The 22,150-nt window shown below is 30.8% G+C and overlaps 1 protein-coding gene across 2 annotated transcripts in view; it reads left to right on the top strand.

Annotated features, from left to right (window-relative positions):
- Positions 1-22,150, top strand: part of LOC121113734 (follistatin-related protein 1) — a 260,114-nt gene that overhangs the window by 199,114 nt on the left and 38,850 nt on the right. For both annotated transcript variants that reach the window (XM_040707586.2, XM_071886824.1), the window contains exon 5: positions 2,550-2,764. In XM_040707586.2, coding sequence (XP_040563520.2) covers positions 2,550-2,764 — 215 coding nt within the window. The remainder of the gene's footprint in view (positions 1-2,549; positions 2,765-22,150) is intronic.

Here is a 22,150-nt window from a genome sequence, read left to right as displayed (position 1 = left end):
TTTTGTGATTCTTAAAAAAGATAGATTCATGGCAATTTGGTGTGTTGATTTATCATTGCTTTTTGATGGGAAAAAAACACCAGTCAAGCCCAAGCTTGGCTTGAAAAATGTTATCTGGACTCTAACAAATCGAAAAAAAACAATCAAACGATGGTTTGCCGATTTCAAATGTGGTCGTACAGACACCGATGATACTGAACGCTCTGGTCGACCAAATGAAGTGGTTATTCCGGAAAACATTGAAAGAACCCTGAAAATCATCATGGCAATCGCAAAGAAAAGTTGCAAGAGATAGCTGATACTCTGAAGTTATCAAAAGGTAATGTTTACACCATCATACACGAACATTTAGGTATGAAAAAACTGTTTTCCAAATGTGTGCCGCATTTGCTCACACCAGAGCAAGAACAACAACGAGCAGATGATTCAAGGAGCTGTTTGGAGATGTTCACGCAAAATAAGAAGGAGTTTTTGCGTTGGTACATCACAATGGATGAAACATGGATTCACCACTTCACTCCAGAATCAAAACGGTCATCTGCTGAGTGGTGTGCAGTCGGAGAAACCCGTCCAAAGACTCAAATATCGGCTGGGAAGGTCATGGCCTCTGTATTTTAGGATTTGGATGGAATTTTATTCATTGACTACATGAAACATGGAAAAACAATCAACAACGACTATTATATTTATTGTTGGATCGTTTGAAGGCCGAAATTACCCAGAAAAGACCTTATTTGAAGAAGAAAAAGGTGATTTTTCACCAAAAAATGCACCGTGTCACAAGTCAATAAAAACAGCTGCAAAATTGGTCGAATTGCTACTGTACCCACCGTAATCTCCAGATCTAGCTCCCAGCAACTACTGGCTGAACTCAGAACTCAAAATATGCTCCGTGGAAAGAGATTTTGGCTCAGATGATGAAGTGATTGTCTAATATGAAGCATATTTTGAAGGTTTGGATAAATCATTCTACACCCGTTGTATCGAAAAGCTAGAGAAATGATTGAATTGTTCAAAAAGGAGATTTTATTGATTAATAAAAATGAATTTTGGCAAAAAAAGTGTTGTTTTTCTATCTAGGCCCAGGACTTATTAACCGATGTGGTACAGTACAAAAGACCATAGTGCAGTAAAAATATCGGGTTCTGGTCTGGAAATCCTATACCGGTTGGTGACCGTTATAGGTTTAAATCATTCGGTCTGGACCAATCTACACAAAAATCAGTCTTGATCCAGTCCCACGTCATTTTTTACATTAAATGAAATATTTTAGTATACGATTTTAATTTCAGTCCACGGAATAAACATCGCTTTGAAAAATGTATGTCAATAGTTTAGAAAAAATCACGAAAACCCCAACCAAATACAAATACGGTCTCAGGCCGAGTTTAAACAATAGTAAATACTACTCTTTTTACAAAAACATGTATGTAACCGAAAAAAATACAAAACCACAATATAAAAATATGGTTTTTGCCAACTAAATAAATCATTCTCACAATATACATACAGCAAATTATTACACTTATACATTTACATAACCAAAAGTGTGTAAGAAAATACCTTCTTGCTTGAAAGTAATACTTTTTCCTATTATTTAGGGGTTTTTAACCAAAATATGAAGGATCAGGTAATGAAATAGTCAACGGTTAATAACTTTTTGAGCGAACTATTTATTTAAATGAAAATTTTCAAAATTATACATACAAAGTAGGGAGCCAAAAATAGCATGAGCGTTTATCCACTTTTCACTATGCAACCAAACGACAGCTGAAACAAAAATAAGCAAGTTTGGTTTTTATCCTATGTCTGTACAACAACAAAAAGGCAACAGATGCGTGATCTCCTACAGAGAGACATGTCTTCAGAACAAAAAAACCAGCCGGAATCATGGTATAGGGGATTGTGGAGTCTGTCCTGCCATTTTTTCGGAGAGGAAGGAGCGGTTAAATGCTGGTGATTACATCAAACGTCTAGATAAGAAAGTGTTACTTTAGGCTAGTAACAAGTTTGGGTACTACTTTTTTTTCACTCAAGATGGAGCTCTGTGTCATCACGTCGCTGAGACCCAGGCCTTCCATAGAAACAATATTCTTAACTCTCAACATATGGCCACCCTCCTCTCCAGAAACAAACCCCTTGGACTTATATATCTAAGCAGTCTGGAGGAGAGGGTGGTTGCTACTCCTCACGGGAGTGTCGAGTCTCTAGATGCTTCCATCAAGAAGGAGTGAACCAAGCTCGAGTATGACTTTGTAAAATAAATTTCCTTACAAAAACTCTCGTTTAAATTTTATTCCGGTAAAATGGAAATAAATGGAATGTGTACCAAAAGATACCATAAGATCAACCCTGTATAAGCTATTGATCTGTACACATATAATATGATTTCTACAAATTAAATTTGCCATTTCTTTTTCTCCCGATTTTTGTTAAAGATTATTTCCCTGTAAACTCTATATTTTTAATGTTTTTTACAGCCCAAAAATTGCTAACCGTAGACAAACTTTAAGAAAACGACTTATAAAAGTTTTGTTTCTTATCTTTAGGGTATGTCGTATCACAGATTATTAAGTAGAAGTTTTACGGACATGGATACGGATAATGACACAAACGTGGACTCCATTGAATTGTTCAATTATGTTCATAAGAAAACAGAAACAAAAAGAGCAACACCAACAGCTCATAACGATATCATCATCGAATTGGAAAGGCAGGAAAGTTTTGGAGGGACATTGGTGATTGATAGTCGAGTTGATGAAAGGTAACGTATAAGAACATATTTTCAAAATGATATTTGTCATCCCATAATTTAAACTCATCTTTAAAAAAAGAAAATTGTAATTTAATGGTAATATACGAGTTGATTATGTTTTGAGAATAAAGAGATATCATTATTCTTATGAGTGTGCTTAATATTTATGCATGTTTGACATTTTTACTATGTGTATATGTTGTACATGAAAAATAGAATAATGCACTTTATATAACTAACTAGTTATGTGCATTAAATATTCTACAAAACATGGAATTTTTCTTGATTCATATTAAGAAAAGTTATTAGCAAAAAAAATATTTCATTTTATTTTTGAGTGCAATGTAAATTTCTGACATATCCACATAAAAGTGGGCTTGGATAAAAAACAAATAATCGAAAAAATAATTTTTGTTTTTGAAGCTGTTGATTTTTTACAACACCATTATATCAAGGAACATTATTTGTAGGTCTCAATTTTAAGGCTTTGAACTGTTTCATGATTTCTCCTCATTTAAAGTTTAAGGCCATACACTTAAAGGCTTTTCACATCACAGCCAATTGATTTATATGTTTAAAGCAGTTAAAACCCATGTCACTTATGTGTATATTTCTATGAAGTTTAAATGAAAAAATAAGATGAACAGATCAGCTTTTTACGTACACTCCCATTTGTTGATACTATCATTCTGTTTCCTTTTCTGTTTATTATATAATAGACCGTTGTCACCTACATTTAAAAAAAATTTGTGAAATGTGATATAAAAATAATGTATACGCAAAAATTTAATTAAAAAATATTTTCCCAGAAATGTTGTACAATAAATGGTGATGTTTTTCCTCTTTATAGCAGTAATACATTTTCTCGACCAAAAATCATATAACAGGCAGCTGATATTCATGAAAGTTCTTCATTCAGTAGTATCATAAGTATTGCCTCCGTCTTCTCCTCATTCTCTACGAAATTATCATCCCTAATTATTAGGTCTTTATGGAGAGGTTAGATTTTCCCATTTGAAACATTGTGGTTTTATATCAGCCATTTAAATTGACATGAATTATAATAGAGTACAAACTAATGTTAATTTTCTAATTAACATTTGAAGGTTTAGTGATTATTTTCTCTCATTCTGGTTTTGCCATTCTTTTAGCATGAACAAACTATAGTAAACATTTCGTCATCTAGTCATCATGAGTAAGTCAGAAGCCCATAGGCAGCGCATCTCAAATATCCTAGATGCTGAAGCTGAGGGGGCGAGGATTATGGACATTGTGAATTGCTTCAAGAGTATGGTTTTAAAGGTGGCCAAGATGAAGAATTATAGGGAAGATATTTCCTGGAAGTGAAGGGCACAATTTAAAGAAGAACTCGGAGTTCCTGTCAAGCTTGGGGAAGAACATCAAGGAATACCATACCAAATCGACAAATCCTCTCGTCAACGACTTCTCTGGGACTCGTAGGACCATCCGGTGGCCCTTCAAAGAGCGATTTGGGATTTCCTAATGCACGAAGACAGAGGTCGTGAAGGCTAAGAGAATGGAGAGTCCATGTTTTGCTTCCTGGACCTGTATATGATCAGCGTAGACCGAGTTGGAAATGCGTAGGATTCAGACATAATTTTTATTTGAGACCGGTCCAGGCAGAACTTATTTAAAGGACCAAATTAATTCGGCCCACTAAAAAGCACAATTGTCTCAGACCGGTTTAGGATTTCCAGACCGAAACCCAACACTAGAGCCTATTGCAACTATGTATTTTAAAGAAAAAGCAACCAAGTGAAAAAAGTGCTCCGTAAATAATAAAGTCACAAATAATTCTGTTAATATGTAGCCATCTATGAATACTTAAATATAATATTTATATGATGGCTCTCTTGGGAGTAAAAAAATTCCATTCAAATATGGTTAGAAATTTCTTGATATGTACATTATACAGCGAGTATATCTACCATAAATGTGCTTCATCACCTTCATTTGCTACTGAACATTAATAATTAAGGTGTATCAAATTACAAAGATAAATTTACATAAATATTAGTGTTGAAACTTGGTACAAGACCGATTTTTTTTTCCATTTAGACTGAAGGCATTTTTTCTAGACTCATTTGAACCAATATTTCAGGTCCAGAGGGTAGACTATAATATAATTATTCTCAAATCACGGAGCGATAGATTTTTTCCCAATCTATGGACCAATTTTCTACTGTATTTGATCTTTGAGTTGTACAAATATGATTTATACAACACATTTAACATTATATGACGTGATTCTTCTGAGGATCACAATTTTGAAACACATATGACATCATCAATACAATCAGTGTTGACAAAATTTTAAATGATACCGATCAAGACTGAACATTTCTTTGAGACCAGTCCAGACAAAACTTATTTAAAGGAACGAATTAGTTTGGTGGACTAAAAATCCTACAGGTCTCAATTGGTCTAGGATTTTCAGACGCAGGCCCAACACTAATATTAGTATGATAATTAGGAAATTAAAGAAGGAATTAAATTAAAACTATCGTGAATTGATTGACTTTAGGAATAAAAATACGAAGGTTGTTTGAAAAGTCCGAGAGATAACACTACTGGCGCTTATCGGGGTTATTTTTAGTTAGTAGCATCTCTTAGAAGAACACACACCAACTTTCAACCAGATCGGAATATTTAATTATTTTTTGGTATCCGTTTGAATGGAGGAAGTAGTGTGATTTTCAAAAAATGGACAAAAAATAATTTTGTGTGTTGATTAAAAATTGTTTTATGAAAGGCAAAATGCCTCAGGAAACTAAAAATAAGCTTGATAAACATTATGGGGACTCTGCGCCTTGATTTGAACAGTTTAAAAGTGGTTTCCAAATTTTTGGAGTGGGCATATGGGTATATGTGACGCTAAACGTTCTGGACGCCCTATTGAGGTTATTATTCCAGAAATCATTAATGAAATCCATGATATGGATATGGATTACTAGACCTGTGGACATTTCGAGTTGGATCCCTATTTCTATTAATTTTGCGACCCCAACTGCTGAGGTGTGATCTGGTGCATTGACGTGATGGAAAAGGACTGATTTATGGGCCAATCGTGGGTCTTTTTCTTACAGATCGGTTTTCAAACGGTCCCACAACGATGAATAATATGCACATGTAACAGTTTTATCATTTTCCAGATAGTCATTGCGAATCCAAAAGACAGTCACCATAATCTTTCCGGGCGATTTCTCGATTCAAACGAATACCAAACAGAAAGAAATAGACAGGTGTGCCTGAAAGTTGGTGTGTGTTCTTCCAAGAGATGCTAATAACTAAACAGAATATCGATACGCGCCATTAGTGCCATCTTTTGAACTCTGCACGGACTTTTCAAACGACCCTCGTATTTTTATTCATTAATGCAATTAATACACGATGAATTTTAATTTAATTGCTTCTTCAATTTCATAAATATCCTACTAATCGAAAAATAGCCTTAGTTGGTCAAAAAAAAAAGTAAGGTGGTTAATATGGTAATTAAAATTTATCCTGTTCCTGTTAATGGTCCTTTAAAAACGTCAAAAAAATTAAAGTACCCTTGTGAAGGCAGTATTTTCACAAATAAAGTAGTAAAGTACGAGTACCTAAGCTTAAAAATTGATTTGTAAAATCGGTCCTGTCCTGTCTAATACCGTCCCTGTTTTTGTTCTTTAAAAAACGTACCAAATAAATCAGTTTAGTAAAACATATTTCATCCCTGGGAATAGTTTGTCATGACTCTTAATTAAAGCTTATTAAAGTATGTATTATTCTTATAAGCATTGGGTCCTAGATGGCCAATATTTATTAAAGATGAAGTTATTTTGAAAAGTCAATTTGTATGAGGCGGCTTTTGCGTTCAATTCAACCTTCCATAAGAGTTAGACGGGAACTGGACAGAACGTCAAAAATATGGGACTGATACAAATTCATTTTTTTACTGACATAAAATATATAGTGATGATACTGCGTAATAGAAAGATAGGAAAAAGTTATTTCCCAAAACAATTTAAAACATTCTCCCAACAATTTTATAGTATTAGTAAAGACGTTCTAAAAAAAATTCGGATGTACAAAAATTAATTAGACCTTTCTATCTATTGATGATCATATGTTTTTGATTCATCTCTTGAATCAAAAACACATATCCACACTAGTTAAAACTATTTAAAAATGTTATGCAGGCATATCATTTGGAAAACGTGAAAGTGAGATAATTCAAAGGAGCAACGTTCGAAGCATACTCACGAATCTCATTCAATTTATGAATCATGAGTTATTGATTCTTGAATTGAAATATAGTCGAAATAATTTATCAAATCCATCATTAGTATTTTTAAAGGCTAAATAGAATTATATTTAAAAATTGGAATAAAATATTAATATACTTCATTAAATAATCTGTTTAAAAATACTTTATTAACCAATTGGCATCTCTAAATTAAAATAATTATTATAAGAAATTAAAATTATTACAATAAACATTATTAAACAAAAATTTTAAAAATGAAGCGCCATCTATGTTTTTAACACATCTTACCAATAAAATTCAAAAATTTTGGTCAACTATTTCTTCTTTTTTGATGACGTCAACGACTTTTCCAAATCATCGGCCTATATATTTTATCTTTTTGGCTAATATATCATTAATAGATAAAGAAATAAGTATTCAAATTTCTTAAGAAATTGATTACAAGATGGTTTTAATTCAATTTTATCTTTCATTTCATAACTATTCTACTCCATTTTTTTTTAGAATGTTTTTGCAGACATTCAATTAACTGGTTTCAGAAGTTTCATTTTGTACAAAATATTTATAAATCTCAAAAAAGGTTAAATTTACATATATAAATGTATGATATATAGCTTAAAAAATTGTCAAAAGCACATCCTCCATTGTTCCATTTAACTACATTTAAGTATTTATGACATTGTATATATGTAGATATACTTTTTTGAATATGCTTATACTAACGCTCAAATATAGTCCTTTCATCTTCTTTATTTCCAAAACACCCATGTTATTAATTAAATTAATTTGCTTGTATAAATTATTAAATAAACAAATTGGACAAAAATACTAATAGAAATAGCCATTAAGAAATAAATAATATATAGAGGCGGCCATATGTGCAAAATGTTGAGAAAACATATCATTTGACAAATATTTAACTTTTTTAAGAAATAATAGTTATGAAATCAAGGAGAAAATAGAATTAAAACCATCATGTATTGATTGTCTTAAGGAATTGAAATATAATTGAATTGGTCCTTATTAGGGTACTTGAATTTGGTCTTGCCCATGTTATCGGTTTTAAAGCGGACTTACGAAAACATCATTATCACTAGCTTTTTATGCACTCTCAACCTCCACCGTCAGAACGGGAAATACCCATTTAACAAATTATTATTTAGGGAATAGTTATTGATATTTATATGTTTAGTTATTGATAATCATATCAATAACTAAACATAAAAGGACATCAATTTTAAACAAAGTCCCCTATTGATATAAATTAGATTTAAAATCTAAATCACATGTAATATCAATTTTAAGTTAATAATGCATAGACCTATTGCCTTTAAATCATACAAGACTCACCATATGAAAGCTAATGAGAACAGCTGTAAGGAAAATACAATATATAATAGGGAAGTACCTCAGTGTGCTAATTGATGTCGAGAAGCAAAACATATTTCATCCCCTGTTCCATTTCAATCTGACAAAAAATATGACATCACTATTGTTTGTTTTTCTTACATTTATAATCGAATATTGCAAATCGGGAAATAGTATTGAACTCTAAAGGACTCTGAGGGTGTAATAAAAAGTTAAAATAATATACAGTAACGGTTTAATTCGTTCTTGGATCGGAGTTTCTATGCAATTTTTCTATTACTGGGTGGTCCATTGAATTTGCACAAACTTGTTAATTCAATAATTGATGAAGGTTGAGTTATTAAAATTAATTCATATTTCGATATATTCAAGTATAAGCAATTTCCTTTCAAATCAAAATAAACCTGAGCTTTCTAGCTTAAGTACAAGTTGAAAAAAAAAACTATTGAATTTGATCGACGAATTTCTATTTGTGCACTCCAAACAGTTGGGTGTCTCCAGCACCACCGAAAACGTCGTCCACAAGTCCAAATGTTTAAGAAGAAGAAGGGCTCTGTCAAAAAGGCCAAACTGGACCCAGAGGAGATAAAGAATATATTGCATGCCAATTTCCGCAAGTCTATGAGGACGATGCAAAAAAAAAATCTCCTTCGTTGTAAAACTCTTTTGAATGAGTCTGTCTTTTGAGTTATTTTGAACACTGTTTTGATACTCCCCCCTACAGCCCTGATGCCAATCCCTTCAACTACAACTTTTGGATGGTTTTCGAGGGGAGGCCTGCAGTGTCTGTCATCGAAACAACAAGTCCCACAAAGACACTGTCAACCAGCACTGGGATGACATGACAGAGAATTACAATCGCAACGCGGGCCAGCCCTTCTACCGCAACCTAGAAGCCATCATTGCTGCTAAGGCCGACTACATTAGTGATTAAGGGAGCTCACACATACATGTAGTTATTTTATTGAAATTCGATAGTTAGTTAATAAATTATATATTGTTGAAGCTTAAAATTCAAAGTGTTAAGATTTTAATGGACCAGTTTTTTGTTTTTTTTTCCTTACTTATTTTCTTTTTTTCCGACTAACTGAAGAATGATTTTCTTCTTATAGAATAGTTGTGAAATTAAAGAAGGAATTTAATTATAACTATCTCAAAAAAAAAATTTTTGTCTTATGGAAGTACTATGTACTGAATCGGCTCTTTTTTTTTTTTTTTTTTTTTTTTTTTTTTTTGATAAATAAAGTTATATTTTACAGATTTAGATATACAATAAAAACATTTTTTGAAATATACACATTTTATATTGTAGTTTATGTAAATTCAATGGTAAAACCCACAAATTTTATGGAAATTATGATATTATTATAAAATTTATCACAGATAAAAGAATGTAACATTCTATTTTCTCTCTTTTTTTTCCTTTCCTTCCGTTTTCCCTTCTGTTTTCTGACGTCACAGCGCGGGAATCTTGTTCTCTTATGATAATTAATACCAGAGGAACAAGCCATCCCGAGTCCCTCTAGTATAGAAGATTCCCAGGTCTGTCGCTAAGCTTTATACAGGGCTCACCATTTTCCTATAATCTCCGACTGAATCTTCAATGAGTAAATTTTATGCTCTTCCAGCCTTGGTGCAATAAGCAACATTTTATTTTTGACCCCATATATTATACCCTGGACTTTAGAGATAATATATTGAATCTTCAGGCTCTGTTTGTACTTCAAAGACGTTGCTACGAGTCAATCTAAAGCGCTGGGTTCTTGGCCATACTTTTCACGGATGATACAGTCCACCATTTTAACAACTGGAGCCACTTTTGAGCAAAATAAAACAAATAGAATGAGGTCTCTATTTTTTCTTTACAAAAAGAGCACATTCTAGACCTAAGCATTTGTTTTTTATTTATTCGTAAATAAAGAAGAGGTGGTCAATCCGTATCTTGACCCTTTTTGATGGGAATCTGTTAAGTAGTTTTTTAATATTGTTTTTGGGTTTAATACCTTCACAATTTCTTTGAAGTCAAGTCTCTCCATTCTTCTCTTCACGATAAGAGACGACACTCCCGGTTGTTATCACCATTATTGCAGACCTTATTTTACTATTAGAGAGTGCTTCCACTGCTATGAAGAAAGGTGTACTGGCTCTTAATACAGTACTTAAAACTTGTCTCGTGCTGTTTTTTCTACTTTAAAATTAAAAAATAACATTAAAAAAATTTAATTAAAATTGACTTTTGCGTTACGTCACCAACTCTTGACCAGCTCTAATCTTAGTAAAAATTCATATGTTCTGGCACCCTGATTTCAATGTGTTATTGTGTTTATGCTACTACCTTTGCCAAAGCTGATGTTCATTGCTACAGACTGAAAATTTTAGTCTACTACAGCCTTACTATGTCCAATAGCCAAAAGACATATCCTTGTCGTTTCTATGCATTTCTTTCTCAAAGGTAATAACTAACAGGAATCTCATTATAAATACTAAATAGTGACGCCCACATATTGACATTCCAATGAAAAAGGATTTAAGAAAAATATCTTAAATATTTTTTTTTCCTTTTATTCCACCTTTTTACATTTAGAAAGTATCAAATTCGTATTTGAAATAATTAACTGTGTTTTTTTTACTATTTTATACTAATTACGAAAGTTGAATTTTATAAATATATATTTTTTTGGCACGATAGTAGTTAATTGAACGTTTGACATCATTTTTTTAAGATGAACTTCATCTATATTCAAAAAGTCACATAGGTATATGTATATACCATATTAGGCAGGCTCTTAAATTTATTTCTTTTTTTTAAATGTTGAGGGATGTTACTTTTGATTTAAATATTGATCAATGGTTTGAGATTTTGCATCGCACTTGAGTTATATAAAATTCATAATTTTCGGATAAATGCACTTTTTCACTTAAAAAATATATTTAAAAAAATAATTATGGGTTGCATTATGAACAAAAAAAATGCGCTTATTCATCATTTAACATAAAAAATAATCGTTTTATCAGAGTTTTATATAATAACTTTTGAAAGACTGTTTATTAATCTCAAATATTTATCTTAGTAATACAGTAACTTTTGTTTGTCTGTATATATGACAACAATTCAACGGGTGCACTATATATAGTGATCTATGATGAAAGACCCATTCTAATGAGCAATAATAACGTCGGGCCCAGGGGTTATTCAAGTGAGCTGCTGATCCCCACTTTAAGTTGAATTTATACGAAGGGGCTTCCTTGAGTATCATAGACCCTTATAATATAACAAAATATACTTTTGCCCTCTGATTATAAATGTAAATTGCTCGCCACAATGCAGTTAAACTCTAACAACGATTCCAAAATACAGCTCAGCCCACAGTTTATGCAGGAAACTGGTCACGAGTGTGCAAGAAATTTAAATTAATAAGTTGGTCGAACTGTATTTTAGACATTATAAGGTTTGTATAATAATAGATAGTTCATAATAAAAAACCCTTATTTGGTTATTTTCTTTACATAGAAATTTTATTTTTTTTCAAAAAACATGAAAGTAATATATTTTAAGGTCCCTTTGCAAATTCTAAATTTGAACATTATATCTCTTCATTTTTCTAACAAAATGACCATTTTAGGACTTTGTTTGAGTCAATATTTCCAAAAACAAATTTAAGAGCCAGTCTAATGTGCCTTCATAAACGGTTCCCATTCTAAATTTGCTCTTGATGACTTTTTAATTAAAATCTTTATAACGTTAGTTTTCCCTAAATAAAAGATTAATGTTAATTACTTAGTACAACTTCTTCTTATGAATTACATATGTATGTAAAAATAAAAGTATTAACAACAATACTAACGATGGATTACTACTAAATATCTAAATACTGCCTTGTCAAAAAAAAAAAAACTTTTTTACCAACTTTTACAACTTATAACAACTTTTTGTAAAATACTATTACATTTAACCTAATTTTATTTTATTCTTTTTCAATTTTTATTGTTAAGTATAACAAGTTAGCTAACATAAATAGTTATGTGCCTTTAAATAAATAAGGATATTTGCTTGAATTACTCCGATGTTGATCCCTTATTTTACTTTGAGTCCAACAAGAACTTACAATTATAACACCACAACAAAGCCTCAGGGTTACACTCTGCCCTTAGTGAGCACAGACGAATTTTCAATCAGGTTTTGAACATAATAGAATCTATTTATTAAAGAAGGTTCACTACATAGCAATGAAATAATAATGACAACTGCTAAGGAAATTAAAATTCCTTCTTCAGATTACCAATGCCAAAAAAACAGCCAAGCTAAAAAACTCACCTTGATTTATATCACTGTATATAGGTGTATAAAATATTCCATAGAAAGCGAGCGCAGCTTGTTCTAGTTGTAATCTGAAGAAAAAAAAATTAGCTGTTATCATTATTTTTTAATTTTTAATATAAAATCTAATTTTAAAGCAGTAGCTACTGCGTGTATGAAAAGCGAAGAGTAAAGTGAGTCTTTGTTGAACCCAGAGTAGAATTGAAGATCGACATCGGTATAATTCCTGCCTAAATTATTGATATATACAAAGTAGGATTTGTGTTTATTTCCTTCTTCTTACGGCTGCGAGCAGCTGATCTCATAAAACGTCATGACAACTAAACTGCTTTCCTCCGGTGCATTATTCTAATTTTCAGCATTATCACGTTCATTTTCGGTTGTTTTTATTTTTACATACTGGCATATATTATTTATCACTGACACATAATATTTAAAAGATTCTTAGAAAGACATTTCTTGCATTATGATCAATTGCTTAACACTTTTCTTTCTAAAAACATCATTATATGACTGTGAAACCGTGTACTACATGTATTCAATGTTCATTTATTAAGTTACTTCTAACGTCAATTAACTTTTAAAAAGACCCATTAACCCTTATTCTAATCATATGAACACGTCAATTCTCAATACAATTAAATCAATGCCATACTCAATTAATCCTCTTAATTTGACAATATAACATACCATCATATTTTATACTTTTTCTAACGTATCTTTTATAAATTTTCAGTTTCTAAAAATATCTTCCATATTTAAAATATTGACTTTTCCCAAATCAATCTTCTTTTTCCTTTCTTTTCAAAATTAGAGTATGCCTTATTCCAGACTTTAGGTTGAGTTATTCACAAATTTTGACCAAATTAGATTAAATGTATTTAAAATACTTTTTTATTATGGTAATTTTAATAATATAAATTTTATTTCAATGGTTGAAGATTGTATACTATGAAATGAAAGATAATAGAAACTATGCTTAAAATGTATTCCTACCTAATTTGATCATATTCACGCAGACTTTTAATTGGCATAAAGACGTCTTTTACTTACATCCATATTAGCTATATTAAAAACTTTCATTCAGAAATCTTTAAATTATATTTATTGGTTTTAATGCATTAATGCATAATAGGCAGATTAAAGTTAAAATTTCCTAGAATTTACTCGTGTATGAAGTTTTCTGTTATTTCAAATCAGTGCAGTGTTTGTTTTGCGAGCCTGCTACCAGTATTATTTGATTCTTAAAGAGAGAACATCGATGTATAAAGTAACCATGAGGGCGTTTCCTTATTCGAGATGGAGTGTAACACATTGATTTGGTGGACAAGTTATAAGTGTATGTCAATGTTGGGCTCAAAGTAGAATTGATGATAAACATATTCCTGCCGGTTATAGAAAAGTTCGCCGTTGGAAAGCTTGTTGTGGGAATACTGGTCGTGTGGAAAATCGCCGTTTTAAGAAACTTATTATTAAGCATTTGTAAATTATTCTACAATAATTTGATTTGATTATCTGGATAATACTTTTAAACAAACTTCATAGTTACAAAAATAATAGAGTAGGTTTGCTCAAAGTTTCCGGACCATTAAGAAATTACAATTAATTAAAAACTCTTTTGCTTAATATAAAACAAAAAAAGAAGACTGTAAAATTTTAAGCATTATTCAGATTTTGGTTATATTGGTATGAGTATACTAATATATATGGGTTATATAGGCACTTTTATTTCACACATGAGGAAGTGATTGCATTGTTTTAGGTAAGACGCCGAACTTATGGTCTTGCAGCCACTTCACTGAGCATCAAGAAACCCCCTTAATATCTCAAAATATTCTGAGGTTGTATAGCTGAAGTGCTGGGCCAAAATACAGTTGAAACTCTACCACTGCCACGTTTCTGGGCGCCAAGGAACCATTCTAATATTATATAATATACCCCAGCCCACAGGATGTGCAGGTGAACTTCTGGGACCAAGACCAGTTAAATTTCTCCGTCGCCCCTTCTCTCAGCACCAAGGAACCCTCCTAATATCCAAAAAGACCGTCAGGTTGTATAGGTGAAATACTAGGCCTCAAGACAATTTTAACTGCATCCCCGCCGCATTTCTAAGCAATAAGAACCCCTTCTAATATGTTGGAATATACCCTCCCCTAAAGATTGTCTATATGAGCTACAGGTCCATGAGGGCCTCTTCCCTGAGTATCAAAAACCCTTTTAATATCCAAAATACACCCTTGCCCTCAGGTTGTACTTGTGAAGTACTAAGAAATGATTTTTAAATGAAACCATACCCTTGAAGATAAAAAAAAATTGTCACCAGAAAAGTTTCTGGAACCTTAAGAACCTACATGAAAAATTTCAGGAAAATCCATTCATGGGTTTGTTTGTGATTGAAGGACAAACACAGGTCTGGGCCCTTCAACACTTTTTGTAAATATTCAAGTATAATCAGGCACTGAAAATATTCGACTAATAATTATAATTGAGAACATATATGAGTGTTTTTTCAATTATATTTAAGTAAGGAGTGAAGTAAAAAGTCAATTATTTGATTTTATGGCTTCTCTGAGGTCAATTCATGGATCCTCTTTCATGGTTCTAGGTTGTACATTTATCAAATTTGTTAACAATATTATTCTAATACTTTAGAAATAATCCTCTAAGATCAGCATTATTACAAGAAAAAGAAATTGTCAAAAGACATAATAAATATTTGATTGACTTGAATGAGTCCGAAATATTAGGTCGTATGTTTTTTAGAAATATAAATATCAATTAGGATTTTCTTGTTTTCTCGATCTTTATTCCAAATAGTTTCAAGTTGACGCACAATATATTTCTACAATCAAATTAAATTTGTTTTGAAAAAAGAGATAAGCCTAAACTGTTTGGGAAATGCAGAAGACAACTGGGTATATATAATACGTAAATGGAATATAATGTATATTCAAAGAAACATCTTGGGTTTGAATAGGAGAAGCTCTTGATACAAAGGAAACATAATAGGGAATTTATGTATGTACATAAAAATATTTTATACATACTTAGCAAAAACTTTTTTTAATTACGTCAACTTTTTAGGTAAAGCCTCTTAGTTTATATATATATGTATAAATAAATAAATACCCTGAAGAAGACATTTCCTAATTTGAAGATTTCTAGGATTTAAAGCACATGTATGTGTGTTGATATATTATAAGCATGGAAATAAAGGAATTTTGTAATGTTTTATCGCATTTTAAATGTAAATTTTGACTACTACATATAACATTGGGTCTAACAAAATAATTACAATACTCTCGTTAGCGCTTAAAGGGGTAGATTTTGTGATTTAAAATAAAAATTGAGACATCAGTTGAAAGCTTAAACTTTGTGTATAAGCAAAGTAAAGCTTGTGACATTAAAATGGACAGTGAGAGAGACAATTCTGAAAAGGTAATCCCTTTATCCGACGCAGGATTGACATTATCAGGAATTGCAAGATCAAAGAGGGTGTTGATTCCGGTGACAGTCTTGAAAAAAAGCTGGAGACAGTTGCAAGCCCAAGATCGACTCTAAGGACATCAAAATAGGGATCAAAGCCGATCCAAAAAAGTTCGTGCAACGCCTTGCTGAATCCTTTTGCAAGATCTTATTCCTTGGATTGTTGAAAACTTACCTGAAGGGAATATACTGTTCCAGCAGGATGGAGCACTTACTCATACTGTGAATCTACCGCAAAACGTCCTCCAGAAAACTCTCCCCTCCTGGCCCAAGAAGTCATGGCTCCCATACAGCTCAGAGCTAAATCTCTTGTACTTCACAATGTGTCACCGCACGGTAAGTTTAATGCCTACCACATTCGCCACCCTATTACTGCCTCTTTGAAAAAACTATGTCGAGGAGTTAAGGAGATGGTTATCAACAACTATAGGGCGATCAAAAAATTCCTGGAGCCTGTCATCGAGGTCGACTGAGCCGCATTGATGATTAAAATGGAAGATGCTCATAGAAAGATTTCAGAAATTTTCTGCAGAAAATTGCACGGATCACATAATTAAAAAAAAATATATTAAGGCTATATGTTGCAATTATCTTTAGGAGAATGTGAAATTGTAGTAAACTCAAATATTTACATATAGCAGAATGAAGCTTGAAAAGTCCTGTCTTTAATTATGAATAATGGGGTTTTTCAATTTTTAATGTATAAAATTGATCTCAGAAATTAATTTCAAAAGTTTAAGTCGTATCTTTTTAACAATGTGGTGCAAACATGTATGAGTTTTCAGAATCCATTATTAACTCCTTCTGAATAATGTCGTAGTTACCGTGCAATTACTAGTAACCTGGAAGTGTCAGCTTTTTAAGTAATGATACACCTTGTTACTTTTGCAAGGATGAAAGAAAGCCACATCGCACCTCTTATATAAATGCAAAGTACTACAGCTAATATATGATACATTAGTCCCAGAATTAGGAAATAATTTAGAAAAAGGCCATTCGAAATGGAATATTTATATTTCCTCACATCAAATAGTAAACTAAACCAGCATGCAGTGGTCGTAACACTACAGTATTGTTTCTATACAATCAAGGCAAAGAAAATGGAAATTGGTGCATATATTTTAAACAAAGCAAGAAATTTTAATGAAGTAGGGTTTTTGATTTTTTTAAATCATTTTATTGTTCGTGAATTATAATTTATCTGCTTTAAAAAACTTGAAATTTTCACAGAAGATTAAATAAACATAATGCAAAATAAAAAATGTTATATAACTTCTAACTTCTAAATTAGTAAAAACTGTCTAATTAGGAATAAATAATTTAACTTGATCGTACAAATTGTCAAAAATTACCAAAACTAAAATCAGTTTGAATAACATATTTATTTTTAAAAGATCAATATGACAAAAGAAATGAAAAAAGAGATATAAATGGTCTTTTTAAAGTAAAATAAAACATTTTTGAATTATTATAAAAAAATTTATAGACTCATAAATTGGAGGGAGGCTAATTTCCCTATCGTGCTGAAAAGGTTAAATAAAAATACATTGTTCATAACATTTCTTTTAAAAATGATTATATTTACATACAAAAATATTAATAAATCTCTCATTAATATCCTATATGATTAGTAGCAAGTACAAATGGGAACAAAAGAGATGTTATATTTAACATGAGGTATGTAGATGCATATAGATGATACATAATTATAGCCTCTTTTGACACTGTGATTTAAACTAAGAGGTGTTAAAATCAAAATTCATTTTAGCTCTAATTTTTTTAAGCAAAAACTAATTCTTAGCACTCTCTGTGAAAAAAAAAGAATTTACAGCCAGACCCTCCCTCCCTACACAAAAAAAAACTTTTTCATATAAATGCTTGCTTCGTCAAATTGGTTAATAATTTTTTCTATTCTTTTCCACAAATTTATCAAGTGTTGCATTGCGGTTGATTATTTTTTTTCTACCAAAATACTCCCACGATTTGTGGTCATAACAAAACTTGGGATAAAATTGAACTTCCTCATTTTCAAAATTACTTATCCTTGAACGTGCAGACGTTTTGTAGTTATCAAATTTATCATTTCAATCTCTTAAATAATGTTTTTTTTATTGAAAACTATAGTAAATATCAATGTTTTAACATCTGATTACGAAAAGTAATTGATTTTTTGCATTTGTCAAAGTGAGCTGGAACGGAATTAAGTAAAAAAACTGGTGATTATAACAAATTATGAACAGATTTTAGAAATCTTTTTACGATTTATATTTATTGTTTCTTTGTTTTAAGTATAATTTTGTATGTTATGTAGTTAATATTAAGTTATTCATTGAAGAAGTCTTATAATGACGCAAATTGTTGAACAAGAGACCGTGGTGCCTATCATTTAAATGAGATAATACACTATTTACAAATCATAATTTGAAATATCTAAAAAAATATATACCATTTCTAAATGACTATTATGTGGAAAGATTTGTATACAAATTAGAGATTGAAAATTGAAATAATAAATAAATAAACTGAATACCTACTTAGGTATTTGGCCTGTCAAAACAAAAGCAAGCTAGAACGATTTTTCTAAATTGGAGTGTGGATTACATTTGTATTCTTAATCAGGAGGAGGGGTCTAAGGGAATGTTTGTTATCATATCTATTTTATTAACTTACTACCAAGAGTTGGATTAGGATCATATACTGCAAGTCCAAAGTACTTTTTTAATGTTCCTTCAATTGGTCAAATGGAGTTTCAGCGGTTAAGTATCAGTAAACATTATAGTATTACAATGACTCTAATTGTCTTTGAAGTATATATATATAATGTATATTACCTTTTGTTAAAGTGATTGAAAATGCAACCTTCCCACATTGTGTTCAAGACACTAATTTCTCCAAAGCGCGTTGTTCAATAGTCCAATAGTCGCTCTATGAGTCCCGGTTTTTTTTTTAAAGTATCGAGCCTTAAGTGGAGTCTCAAGTCCAAATCCTTAAATATTTTTATCAATTCCAGTTCGAATCCACAAATTCCTTGCGTTCGGTATAAATTAGTTACATACAAAAATAATCATGGAGGTCACCCATAAATACTAAAAATTGATTCATTGTTACTTTTTCTGACATTCCTTATAAGGTGTACATTGAAGAGTACTAATTAACCCATGAAAAATTTAAGTGATTGCGAGAATATTTGTCAAAATTTGGACTTAAGTCCAAGAATGTCTTAGCTTTTGAGTCCAAGGCAAGATTTGATCCTTTATTTATATATATAGTTTAAATCTTCAAAACTTATATTTCAGCCCTAACTCCCACAGATGATAAGTAATACAACTCTTAATTTAATGAAACATATTTGAAACAAAATATATAAAACTAATTGAACATTAAACTCATATAATTTAAAATGAAAAAGTTAGAAAGACATAACCCCCCTACATGCAAAGATCATTAATTAATGTCAGTTTAACATACAATGCTTAGAAACAATACTCACATCCTTTTGCAAAAATGAATTGATGTAATGAATAGAGAAAAATGCATTTTTTTTACTATGTCTTACGTTATGACTTGCATATGATTATTCTATATATATGAGACTGTACCGAAATGACAAATTTTTTATTATACATTTTATTCATCCAAACAAGAAAATAAATATTAAACGTCCAAAAAAAAGTCCTTTATGGACGCATTTGATTTGAAAATCTGTAAAATGTCGAAAAAGGTGAAAATTTTGATGTAGTTTCTTTAAAATTATCGATTTGAATCCAGTTAAAGGATTTTTATTTTATTAAGTATTATAGATGAAACATATATTTTGAAACAATATTTCTCTAACTTTCCTCAAAGGATGAGTATTTATGTTTCAATATCAATATATAAATAAATATTATCTTTTGGTATCGCGTATAACGCGCATTTATTTAGACGTTTCTCTTCATTTTGACTACTCAAATCTTGTTTTTCTATACCAAGTGAATAATATATTAATATTAACTATACTTTTGTTGTTCACTTACCGATTCCATTTATGACATCCTAATTTATCAATTTATAATTTTGGACTACAAAAACTGAAATAGAGAAATATTGTTTCAATGTATACGTTTTTATTTTATTTCTTAATAAAATAAAAATTTCCTTTTTTTTCGACATTTAACAAATTTTCAAATCAAAATGAGTACATGAAGGACCATTTCTTTGGACGTTTGATGGTTATTTTCTTGTTTAGAGAAATAAAATAAAAATATCCAGCGTTACCAAATTAGAACTTTTGTCATTGTGGTACATCCTAATATATATATTATACTGGCTTTTAAAAATTTGTGTATATTTGATATGTTGGCGGACTTTTTCCAAAAATGTTCCTCTGGGTATATAAAATATTTTATACTTACTTCAATGAAACTAAAGAAATGATTTTTTTGGAAAGTATGTACCTTTTTTAGCATTACAAAACGCTTTTTAAAAAAAGTTTATATGATAATGGACAAAAAAATGAGCAGTATACGCGGTACAGTTATTTTTTTAAGAGAGAACTCTATGAATACTTTTGAAAGATTATTAATTCGTTTAATACAACTATAAAGAATAAAGAAATCAATAATTAACATATGATAACCCTGACGATTTGAATAATGTATGGAAAATCAGCAATGGGAAAATACATACTACACACTTTCTGTGCCTTGGAGATTGAAATTCAGAACACCTCTTCTTCCTATGTAAATCTGTGCGGCAATTAATTAACAGAGTGAAGGAGATAGTACAGAAAAAATGGAACTGCAGAATTACGAAGGGTGATTGGCTAGTGTCAACGGCCTCAAGTCACTCAGAAAAAATCAAAACTTTGAATACAAAAATACTGTCAGTCATGTACGCAGCAAGGACTAATAAAAAGGCAATTCCTGAAGGAATGGAGATGATGGTCAAGAGATTAATATCAATGATGCAGAGTTTTGATGAGAATAGGATACGGGTTAAATATGTAGAAAGAAATAGAGTTGTGAAATTTGTATATTAAACTTTTTGATTTCATTATAATTTGTAAATAGTTATCCTACAAACATTTTTATTAGTTAGAGTATTGTTGGATGATTTAGGTATTGCTTTTATTTGATAATGTATATTTTACGTAAATAAATTTAGGTTTAGAAAAAAAAATAAGGTTTCAAAGGAGGGCAGACTAGCTGGCATCGTGTATTAATTATTAGACTATCTACAAGCAGCTATAAGAAGTAAACCCAAATCCCAAGCAAGGGCTTATAATGGAATTACTCACATGTCAATCTTTAATTATACTCTGAGTTCAAAAAGGATCTTCATTCGTTATATTTGCCAAACAAATCCTCATTGTTATTTCCCATCTTTCGTGAACACAGACACAGGTGGATATTTTATTCTTAGATTTTCTCTGTTTTTAGAATGAAATAATCATGAACAAATTTAGAGAATATAAAGTACTCATCTCTCTAAATGACAGTTGTTCATGTTCTCACCCTAAAATTATAGATATGATGCTAATAGGTATTAGACTTAAATCAGTAGTACCATAAGTCTCAGCCTGCTATCTCATCGCGCTCTCCAAACAAGCAGTATGTAGATATACTATCTGTAAACGGTCACTTTTAGAAATGCTTAAAAAATTAAACAATCAAAAAACTGACTTTGACCAAGTTTGAAAGCTAAGGTAATTTAGTTTGTGAAAAAATTTTACTTTTTTTTGTCAAAATTGGTCATTTTCAGGCCTTTTTTACCTTTTTTTTTTTTTGTCTTGTTATTGGGTTAATATTTTTCCCCCCTGCACAAATACTTTTTTACTCAGGACAATCGAAAGGTTACTTTTAGCAAAGTTTGAGAGCTCTTTGGTCATTTTTGGCCTGTTACAGTTAATTTAGTTTATCAAAATTGGTCTCTTGTACACTTTTAACTGTTTTTGAAATAACATTTTCCCCTTACT

Source organism: Lepeophtheirus salmonis, chromosome 2, assembly GCF_016086655.4.
Source record: "Lepeophtheirus salmonis chromosome 2, UVic_Lsal_1.4, whole genome shotgun sequence".
Lineage (NCBI taxonomy): Eukaryota > Metazoa > Arthropoda > Copepoda > Siphonostomatoida > Caligidae > Lepeophtheirus > Lepeophtheirus salmonis.
The sequence above is the reverse complement of the archived record's forward strand: the minus strand, read 5'-3'. Positions and strand labels throughout refer to the sequence as shown.